The sequence below is a fragment of the Drosophila rhopaloa genome, unplaced genomic scaffold, assembly GCF_018152115.1.
Source record: "Drosophila rhopaloa isolate 14029-0021.01 unplaced genomic scaffold, ASM1815211v1 contig_2, whole genome shotgun sequence".
Lineage (NCBI taxonomy): Eukaryota > Metazoa > Arthropoda > Insecta > Diptera > Drosophilidae > Drosophila > Drosophila rhopaloa.
In genome coordinates, this window is record NW_025335083.1 from 4,941,775 (window position 1) to 4,952,520 (window position 10,746).

A 10,746-nucleotide genomic window follows, 5' to 3' on the forward strand; every position below is an offset into this window, starting at 1 on the left:
ATTTATTGGAATAACTTGCAGTCTTAAACCGCTTAGAGCTAGCGTAAAAACAATATTACCAATTTGCTCAATTATTTATTTACAAAATGAAGAGAAAATACAAATTAAAGAAATATATTTTCTAGGATGTGGTTTCGATATACCAAAGAAGAAATTGGTCTGCCATAACCAATTTCCCCCATTTCTTTTTAATGACTATAACTCGGGCTTATAACAAATTGCTTAAAGTTTTAAGGCCGTTTCCATTGGCACCAAAAACATGGCAATCGTGTGTTTTATTGACAAAACAGTTGCCGGGAAACCGAAGGCAAATCACAAATCCAAGTTGTTCTGAAACCAGTCCATCATTTTACCTCAGGTTCGCCCAAAATTAAATAGATTCCTCCTTAAGATGATTCAGTACGACACTGTGCAGGTTAAAAATGTTTCCTGGTGAGCTTAATTCATGATTTTTTTAAGGTCGGATAAGTATTGTTTTGAGTTCTTAGGCAGCCAGAACTGCAAACGGAGGGCACCTATGTGTGTTCCTTCCCGGAGCCACCGCCGCCGGAACCGCACTTGAACCCGGGCACCTGGCATGGCCACCTGGAGCCGTATCAGCGGCTCTTTTATCACCAGACTATGAATTCGGTGCGCTCGAGCAAACGCTACCGGGCCAATCCAAACGTTCCAAAGGACACTCTGGACTTCTCGCTGCAGTCGCGCTACGACCACACGCGGGAAGCCTTTCCGGACAAAGTAGACTACGTCATGCAGCGAGAGACGTGCCGAGCAATAAGCAGCTGGTCGGCTTCCGGGGCGGCTAAGGAAATCGGGGCCCAGTTCAAGTCATTCCGGGTGTTGCGCAACACGCGTTTCATTCGCCGCAAGCAGGAAGACGTGCTAGGTCATCCACTTCGCATTGGTAAGGGGGTCCTTTAAAAACTAATTTTTTAACTTCAAAAGATATTTACGAGATTTTAACTAGCCTAAAAACTATTTTTATAAGAATATAGAATACAAAACACATTAGTTTTGTAAAGTTTTCAAATAAGAATTAAGCCGATTCTAAGTTCCATAGACCAAAAAAAAAAAGTGACAAAGGTATGTTTTTCTGAAAAATGTACTACCAAAGGCAATGTCTTAAAAGTTTATTCCAAATATATTATTAAGAGAGGCAGTAAAAATGGTAATAGAAAAATATACATCAAACTTTAGGTCAAGGCCTTTAAAGATCTTAGTTCTAGATCTAGTTTAAATATGGTATCTACTGTACTGGTCAACTATTTTTATAATCAATTTGATTTAATTCCAGGCGGCTGTAAGGAAAAGATCCACCCGCATAGTGTGAAGCTAATTTGTAGCGGCGTCCATAACCAGCTGATCAACAACGGATTTTCGCGCCAGACCTCCGACGGCAATTTCTTCCGCTATTAATACTGCGAAGATTTTCCCAGAAAAAAAGAGTTTCGTGTTTTGGATTTTACAAACATTATTGGCAATAAATTTGTAACACAGAAGCAGTCGTCACGCAGACGCCTCCAGCTTGGGCTGCTTGGCCACATGAGCCGCATCACCCTCATCTTCCACCGCTTGTGGGGCATCTTTTTGGTCCTCCTCCGCTTGCTGTTGCGATGTTTTGTGACGCTGCTTCTTGTTCTGGTTACGGTAGCTCTTTGGCAGTTTGTTGTCACCAATCCTAAAACGGGCGGGTGTTTAAAAAGTGGAAATGAATGGCTCAAGTATGTGGCTTACATGATTGTGGCCCTGGTTCCTGGTCCCCAATGCGGAGTAGGATTCTCCTGGAAACGTGATAATGCCGATTTACGGCTCTTCGGGTTGGCCTCCGGGTGAAGTTCATCAAACTCGTAGTCCGCTGTGGCTTTCTTCGAAAGTATGGCCTCCAGAGGAGTACCGGGAATCATCCGCTCGGGATTCACCGGATGCCGCTTGCTCCAGCTGCGCAGAATGTCCCACAGCACAGCTGGTGGCGCATTAGTTTTCAGGGAATTCTTCGAGGCATGCGAGTAAGAGACTCGATAGCCCGCATGGAGAATAGCAGACCTGAACTTCAGCATGGGCACAATCTCTAGCTTGAGCACGCAGCACAGTTTGTCAGGTGTATAGTACAGGGGAACATCCTGTAACTCCTCCTGGACCATGGAAAGCACTCCAACGATTCTCCTTTGGGTGCCCAGGGACTGCAACGACGTCTCCTGGACGGCACTCAACAGATCCTGGACAAATTCCGGGTTATGTATCGGAGCTGACCAAATGGGTCCACCCAGGTGGTGCCTGTGGCCGCAATGCTCGCACTGAGAATTGACCGCCGGACCAGTGGGTATGCCGTACTTCAGCTGATGGGGATTTCCAGCCGTGGGATTCGGCTTAGTTGTGCCCAAGGGTTGCAGCGTGAAGGTCTCGCACCCCGTGCACTGGTATATCCAAGACTGCTTGCTCATCGACAGCTTGCACTGAGCTTGTCCGGCGTAGACTCGAACAAATATCCGGACGTAAAAGTCCGCTGAGATACTCAGCAAAGGTTCGATATATTTGCCGTGCCTATTCGCATGGCTCTCGATGCAGTGAAGCAGGATGCGTAATGCCATCTCGTGGCAACACTTCATCCGCAGCGGCACAGACCCGTACTTCACATAGCACGCCTCCGGAGCATTACCGGCCAGAACAGCCATGTCGGTGGCGGTCACTAGGAGCAGTCCCCCATCCACTAGACACTGCATAGCTCCGTCCAGGAAGCGATTTGGACATCCGTAGGGATCCAGGTCCACGGCATCAAAGCGCTTCTCTTGTTGTGTCGAAAGATACATAAGGGTCCTGTAAGAGACATACTATTAGATACAGTAATTGAAAAAGGTTTGCCCCAGAACTTTCAGTTTTAGGATTCTTAGAGGGAGATGCCCCATCGGATTACTACAATGAGAACTCTTCCCTTTACGATATATACATATAATAATTATCTATCTGTTAATATTGAAATGTTAAATTGAATAGGTGTTCAATTAAGATACATGTACTAAGAAACATATTTTGATAAAATTTCACCAATCTTACTACCCTTTCTTTTTTGGCGCGTAAGATGAGGACTTTTGTAACTTCGGACTGAATATCTTGAGGATTTCAAAGGATTTCTACTTGGATAAATACATCTATGTGACTTTATAATGCACTTACATGGCATCCGAATGACTGGGTTCGATCAGCTCCTCCACCTTGTTGTGCCGCACATTCGTTTTGATGGACTCCACCGCCTGGCGAGAAAGATCGTTGGCCACGATCTGGCGTACTCCAGCGATTTCCTGGGCATAGCGGATGCTCCGCAAGCCAGTGGCTGCCAGGGCCTCCAGAATCCGCAGACCATCCTCATAGCGAGTACCTGCCTCATAAGTGGGTGGATCCTCGGAAACCGGAGAGGGTTTTTCTTGATCCTCCTCTTTCACCTTCTTCCGCTGTTTTTTTTGCGCCTTTTCGATTCTTTCTTTAGTTAATCTCCGGTAGTAAACATTCAGAACGGAGATGCTCAGATCTCGATTAAATTCCTGGACAGGATTGTAGAAAACATTGCCGCCAGAAACGATCTCCGCGTTGCGTTCTCGTATAACGCTCTCATTGGGGTTCTCCGCAATAATCTGCAGTGAAATGGTTAGTTAAAATGCTTTACTTCAGGGGTTCTTCTTAACAACCTGCGGTTTTTCCTCGTCGACTTCCATTTAAAGGTGATAAAAATCATCCACGTGGGGCTGTGTTGGACAACGCGATAGCTTTGGTAGTGCTGAAAAACGCCATGTAACCAATAAAGCTATAGCTATCTAGCTATAAAAATGTACTAATTGCTTAAAAAATAGTTTTTTCGGAAATAAAAATGTATTGGCCTAAAAGTCTATCTAACTCTTTGAATTGAATAATTTTAAACAAATTTTGTGCACAACAAAAAGAAAATGGAATTTACAAAAATGGTAGATAATATATTGATTAAATTAAGAATATTTTGTAAACCGCCATCAAACATGGAAATGAATAGACCGAATCATTTTGCACTAGCCAAATTGCCATCACCGGATATATCGACACATTTATCGGGCCGTAGTCCACCCCTTTGCTTGATAAAGAAATTAATTTGCAGAAGTGAAGCAGCCGCAGCCGCAAACAGAAGCAAAGCATCTAGAAGAGATAAGAATTTTGTACTTTTATACAGCGCCACAAAGAATCCAAAGAATGACCGAACTGCGCAACGAGATGGACAGCGATCTGGACCAGAACTACTCTCTGAACAGCAATGCGGACCCAAAGAATATGCAGGAGCTGACCATTTACGTGAGTAATACCCGATCCGGGAACCACCCAGTAAATAGAGACCCAAAATGAGCACCCAGTAAAATCCGCCTCCTGTTATCAGGTACAAAATCTGTTGCAGAACGTTCAGGACAAGTTTCAGACGATGTCCGACCAGATTATCACGCGCATCGACGACATGGGCAACCGCATCGACGATCTGGAGAAGAGCATCGCGGACCTGATGAACCAGGCTGGGATTGAGGGCCAGGGCCCGGAGAAATGAGACCCGTAGAATCGCGTCGTCCGGACACGCCCATCTAAAAAGTGCATCCCAATACCATAAGATACATACATCGAACACCTGGCACCCAGTCACCCGAATCAAATTTACAATTCCAGGCTCTCACATTCATTTAATCTCCCTCGCACCCAGTTGCTCTAAAAACCCCACATTTGCTCATCCGTTTATTGCATAGTTCTAAGTTTCTCCCACATGGGGGCATCATAATTTAAGTAAAGTAATTCTTTTGTGAGCAAGGGCTAATAATTTTGAATTATTGCCGTTTAGTTTATATGTATTAATTAAAAATTTGAGAATTGTAAAATCCCTGTTTTCGGGGGGTTCAGGACTTCGATTTAACAACGGTTACCAGGCGACCTGCTCCCGAATTCTGCCTTCTCGTCTGCGGAGTTAGGGCGTTAGTATGGGAAAGGGGAGAGAAATGTCATTTCCGCTTGATTAGTTATGTTATGCATATATACATTCTTGTTTATCTGGAACAAATAATTCAAATCGTGAGCCGTGACCATTAAAAGTATATGCAAATCAGCGTTGACTACTACCTATATTCAGGTAAAGTGGGGATTTATTAAGTATACTATCCAGCAAAGGCTTGAATTGCATTTTCAATACTTTGCTTATAGAAATCGAATAGCCTGGGCAAACGATACATAGTACATGACTTCCTACCAAAAAAAAGTGGGCGGATTTGAAAATATATGTGTGCAGATAATTTAAAAAAGTTAAAAATATCAACACAAAAATATATGTGATCAAAGAAACCATTTGGAAGTGCGTATAGTAGTAAAATTTGGACGAGGTTTTTGAGAAAAAACAAGAAAGAAAAGCTAACTTCGGGCGGAGCCGAAGTTGATATACCCTTGCAGAATATTCTGTAAATTATATTCTCCAAAATTATTCATATGATGCAATCTTAATACTCATAAAAAATCCCAACTTCCTAACTTTAAAAACACCAAAGTTATGGCATTTCCAATCGTTCAGTTATATGGCAGCTATAGGATATAGTCGGCCGATCCTTATGAAATTTGATAGGTTGGATTGATTGGTTAAAAATAGAACCCATAGAAAATCCCAACTTCCTAACTTAACAAAAACCAAAGTTGTGGCATTTCCGATCAATCAGTTATATGGTGGCTATAGGATATAGTCGGCCGATCCTTATGAAATTTGGTAGTTCGGATTGATAGGCCAAATATAACACCCATAGAAAATCCCAACTTCCTAACTTCACAAACACCAAAGTTATGGCATTTCCGATCAATCAGTTATATGGCAGCTATAGGATATAGTCGGCCGATCTTTATGAAATTTGGTAGGTCGGATTGATTGGCCAAATATAAAACCCATATAAAATTCCAACTTCCTAACTTAACAAACAGCAGAGTTATGGCATTTCCGATCAATCAGTTATATGGCAGCTATAGGATATAGTCGGCCGATCCCGGCCGTTCCGACTTATATACTGCGTGCAAAGGAAAGAAGGGTGTGTGCAAAGTTTCAATTCGATATCTTTAAAACTGAGAGACTAGTTCGCGTAGAAACAGACAGACGGACAGACAGACGGACAGACGGACAGACGGACAGACGGACAGACGGACAGACGGACATGGCTATATCAACTCAGGAGGTGATCCTGATCAAGAATATATATACTTTATAGGGTCGGAGATGTCTCCTTCACTGCGTTGCACACTTTTGACCAAAATTATAATACCCTCTGCAAGGGTATAAATATAACTACCGCAAAGCGTTTTTTATGCTTGGTTTTTTATTATGTAAGTTTAGTATTATGTTATGTTTATTATTTCCAATGTGTGACTAAAAAGTCTGCAATACTGATATGACCTCTGGATGACTAGGAGCTCTAGTTTTGCTTATAATTTACGTGCTAGTGCTGGGGCACGTGAAACTGCTTCTGCAGCCTTACATGCGTGGATGCCACCGCCTTGAAAGGATGTTTGACCGTCTGCCTGGCTGGTTTCGAGGGAGCAGGAGTTGCACTCGCGCTTGACGAAGCCGTTGGAGCATCTTTGGCAGCGGATCGGATCTTGGCCCCAAACACATTCTCGCGAGGAGTGAGCTGGCTGCTCGGCTGGATGGGCTCCCTTTCATCGTCTGATGCGGTTCCAGATTCCTCTTCTTCCTCGCCACTTTGGTCGGTTTCCTGGGAGCAATAAATAAATTTCTTGTTGTCCATTCCCAGCTAATATCGACCCAGATCTTACCTCATCTTCGTCGTCATCCTCCTCCTCTTCCTGCTCATCAGTTTCCTCCTCGGGTTCCGTTTTACTCCCGTGGCTGATTCCGGCACCTGCCAAATTCTTGCTACTCCTGGATAATTTTTGGCGCCTCTTTAGCGGACTGACCAGGTGTTCATGCTCCAAGCTATCCATCGATTGGGATCGCAAACCCTTCTTAAGGGCCGCTTTTCGGGGAGTGGGCTCCTCCTTGGTCTTCATTAGCTTCTGAAACTCCAGGAAATCGTCGCGCTCATCGATGCTTCCTATATCATAGTAACTTGCGGAAAGGACCTCCAAAGCCTTGGTGTGCTGCTTCATGGAGATCAGGATAAAATCACTGATTATCTGCTTCAAGTCTCTCAACTTCCTCTGCTCGAAATTCCCGATGATATCGTCGATCTCTTTGTTAGTGCGCTGAACCTCCATTTTTGCCTTAAACAACTCTGAATCGGCAGCACTCTGGAAAGGTAAAATGGTAGATAATAATGGAAGTACTTAGCCTTTTTATTCACACACATTGTTGGCTGAAAACTTTGACTTGAGCTCCAGCATCTGGCGTTGACGCAGGACTTCCTTATCTCGGGCAATAACTGCGAGGCGTAGATTGTCCCGGGTGGACTTGCAGAGCTGCTCAAATTGCGCCAACTCGTTGACAATCTGGTCAAAATTTATAATAATTATATTATAATAATAAAATAATAACATACAAATTAATATTGAAATTTGATTTACAAAAAAAGGGAATTAAATAATAATACATAGTACCTAAAATATCTAACTAGCAATTTTTAAAATTCAAATTTTTAATGATTTTTGTAAGATTTTGAAATATGTTCGATGTATATGTATATGTATGTATGATAGTAAATAAATACATTTATACAGGTTTTTTATTTAAATACCCTACTTTGTGTTCCAAACGGTGCACATTGATGTCCATATAGTCGCCCATTATTGTGACTGCGTTGGTGAAGCTCTTCAGTCCTTGACAGAGACTCTCGTTGATTTCCTCGTCGTCCGCATAACTTTTTACACCCTTGGCCAACTCATCGAAGGAGTCGCGGTATCTGCAAGGAATCATAACTAGAGTCTTAGGTCAACCTTTTAAGGATACCCACTTGGCCATTTTCCTTGTCACCAAAGCAAATGAAGAACACATCTCCATTAAATGTCGTTCTGTTATGTTTATGCGTTCGTTGATTATTTTAATGCGATCGTCTTTGGTGTTCAGAAAGGATAATTTTCCACGGCGAAACATATTTACTTTGTTTGGCTTATTTTCTTTATTTTTTCTTTTGACAATAAAATCCAGTGAAAACCGTTACCAAGACAACGTAAAAATTCCAGTTGGCAACGCTGACTAATGTTAAAATCCAGCTGAAACGCTGTTAAACAAACGGCTCTGTTAAGAGCTACTGCCCAGAAGATGGCGCCATTGTCAGTTGTTTTTAAAAATGCATACATAGATGGCGGCTCGAATTTGTTTAATTTGTTGAACAAATATAAACAGTCTAAAAATAATTTTGGGGTTTGTACAAAACTTTCTGTATTTAGTTTGAAAAATATTCTTCTTCAAAAGTGTCAGGGTCAAGAGTACCATTTTATGTTATATTTTGCCTGTTGCTGTCAGTCATGACATGTGGCTATATTTAAAACGGAAAGATCCATGACTAACTAATAAGCTGCACATGCGAAAAAATAAGAAACAGAAAGAAAAAACATAAAAAAAGCTAACGGCCCTTTAATAAATTTAATTTTGGTATGTAAAAGTGTTAAAAGTGTGTAAAAATACAAATAAAATATAAGTTTGGAATATCTATATAATCACATTTGTTTGTACTTATATATGACAATTTATTTTGTTTGTATTAAATTTAAAGAGACCCGAATAAAACATTTATTGGGGTACTGAAATTCACAGTATTTTTCAGAAAATTAAGCTTTATTACGCGACATCTGAAGATTTGTAAATTGGAAGAATAATAAGAATCGTTTTATTGGTTATATATTATAAGCATTTGGTGATTGGTATATAAATAGACAATAATTTTTCCGAGAAACCGATTAACAAAAGTTTATCAAAAGATAAGCAAATTCGGATGTTAAGCATTTGCAAATAAGGCAGACTGTCTCTCATTTATTCTGGCTCTTCTCAATTTTAAAAGCCTTGACAAAAAAATCTTGTTTTTGGGGAATTCATTGGCTGGCAGCTCGACCGCAAGAATGTCGTGTGAACAATTAACCGAAAATGGAAATTAATTTTAAATGCTTTTCTGCCACTTAAAGGCATAGTGCAATCAAACCTGTATATAGCAAAACAAAAATAGCAGTTCGAATAAAACCAACGAAAGTGCAGTTAAACTAGAATCCGGTTCACGGGGCGACGACAAGAATTACAAGTTGTAGAAAACGATGAGTAGACTACTGAAGACTTCAACAGCTGTAGCTGCTGCGATCGAGATTTTAATCTGGACGAGAGCTACGTATAAAGGAACCCGGTTCCCAAGGGAGGTTCAGGGGAAGGGGCAGGTGAACTTCATTGTCAATCCAAGAACGTCTCCTGGCGCGCGTCCTCAGTCGCTTACTATACACAAAATACCTCCACCTCATTCTCATCCAGTATAACCATATTTTTCTTTGACGCTTTTGGCTATATGGTTTGAATTTCTGATTTTCGAACACCTCAAACTGTTTTGGCAAATAGAACGGGGCAGGTGGGTATCTAAAAGACTGGTACTAGTCCAGCAAGGAAAATAGAGAAATGCTTCCTTTATAATCTAATTTTTTCAACTAAAAAAGCTTTCAAAAAAATAATAAAGTTGCTATTAGTTGGAGTTGACTTAAATAATTAAACAAATAAATTAAATTAGATTAGATAAAAATTTGTAAATGTAAAAGTCAGTGCAAATATAAACGAGTCTACAAAATTTGTGGTTTATCATTCGAATACTTTAAATTGTATTCGTAGACGGTTTTAATTATGCAATTAAAATACATGGGCAAGAATAAATAGTCACGAATAAAGTCGCGTCGGGTATTGCTAGTCTGAACATTTACTCGTACTAATATATCTTAAAAGTAACAGACTTTAAAACATTTTAAAATGTTGTTTTCAAATAATTATTTTATTTTTTTTTAAGATTAAATTATTTAAGGGTGGGTATCGTATTAAAATTTTTTTTTAGCCTCTTTTTTTAAAATTTTTTTTCTGAATGCACAACATTTGAAGAATATTGAGTTAAAATTTTAGATTCATCCGAGTAAAACCAAAGTTATGGGCAGTTGAACGTAGTTGAGTTAGCTCGTTTTGTATGCGATTTTTCGATGTCCTAAACTTTAAAAACGCTCTCCTGAAAAGTTGCAATTTCAAAGTCGGTGAACACGATCCTGCAAAATCTACTAAACGAATCGCTTTGAAATTTTGCACACAATTTCTGTACCTAAATCCGCAGGTACTCACGTGAGTTTTGTTTTTATACCCTTGCAGAGGGTATTATAATTTTGGTCAAAAGTGTGCAACGCAGTGAAGGAGACATCTCCGACCCTATAAAGTATATATATTCTTGATCAGGATCACCTCCTGAGTTGATATAGCCATGTCCGTCTGTCCGTCTGTCCGTCTGTCCGTCTGTCCGTCTGTCCGTCTGTCCGTCTGTCCGTCTGTCTGTCCGTCTGTCTGTCCGTCTGTCTGTCCGTCTGTCTGTTTCTACGCGAACTAGTCTCTCAGTTTTAAAGATATCGAACTGAAACTTTGCACACACCCTTCTTTCCTTTGCACGCAGTATATAAGTCGGAACGGCCGGGATCGGACGACTATATCCTATAGCTGTCATATAACTGAACGATCGGAAATGCCATAACTTTGGTGTTTGTAAAGTTAGGAAGTTGAGATTTTCTATAGGTTTTATTTTTGGCCAATCAATCTGACCT

General features: G+C 40.8%; 4 protein-coding genes across 5 annotated transcripts; 2 read left to right on the forward strand and 2 right to left on the reverse strand.

The window, feature by feature from the left end:
- Positions 1-248: 248 nt before the first annotated feature.
- LOC108050609 (protein C1orf194) lies at positions 249-1,499 on the forward strand. Its single transcript, XM_017132373.2, has 3 exons — positions 249-432; positions 489-904; positions 1,295-1,499. The coding sequence occupies exons 1-3, from the start codon at positions 392-394 to the stop codon at positions 1,414-1,416; spliced, it is 579 nt and encodes a 192-aa protein (XP_016987862.1). The 5' UTR covers positions 249-391; the 3' UTR covers positions 1,417-1,499.
- LOC108050607 (probable tRNA (guanine(26)-N(2))-dimethyltransferase) lies at positions 1,454-3,732 on the reverse strand. The gene is made up of 4 exons (XM_017132370.2): positions 3,681-3,732; positions 3,172-3,626; positions 1,735-2,814; positions 1,454-1,678 (listed from the first exon to the last, which is right to left on the reverse strand). Exons 1-4 carry the CDS (start codon positions 3,705-3,707, stop codon positions 1,507-1,509), a joined length of 1,734 nt encoding a protein of 577 aa, XP_016987859.1. The 5' UTR covers positions 3,708-3,732; the 3' UTR covers positions 1,454-1,506.
- A 369-nt stretch (positions 3,733-4,101) lies between these two features.
- Positions 4,102-4,877, forward strand: LOC108050580 (heat shock factor-binding protein 1). The gene is made up of 2 exons (XM_017132313.2): positions 4,102-4,311; positions 4,394-4,877. Exons 1-2 carry the CDS (start codon positions 4,213-4,215, stop codon positions 4,553-4,555), a joined length of 261 nt encoding a protein of 86 aa, XP_016987802.1. The 5' UTR covers positions 4,102-4,212; the 3' UTR covers positions 4,556-4,877.
- A 1,468-nt stretch (positions 4,878-6,345) lies between these two features.
- On the reverse strand, positions 6,346-8,116 carry LOC108050582 (protein FAM92A). Of its 2 annotated transcripts, XM_017132314.2 has the most exons (5): positions 7,935-8,116; positions 7,724-7,883; positions 7,333-7,473; positions 6,802-7,275; positions 6,346-6,740 (listed from the first exon to the last, which is right to left on the reverse strand). In XM_017132314.2, the coding sequence occupies exons 1-5, from the start codon at positions 8,072-8,074 to the stop codon at positions 6,465-6,467; spliced, it is 1,191 nt and encodes a 396-aa protein (XP_016987803.1). In that variant the 5' UTR covers positions 8,075-8,116; the 3' UTR covers positions 6,346-6,464. The 2 variants fall into 2 exon arrangements, with proteins under 2 accessions (XP_016987803.1, XP_016987804.1); XM_017132315.2 differs by lacking the exons at positions 7,724-7,883; positions 7,935-8,116 and adding an exon at positions 7,582-7,607.
- Between the last annotated feature and the right edge of the window lie 2,630 nt (positions 8,117-10,746).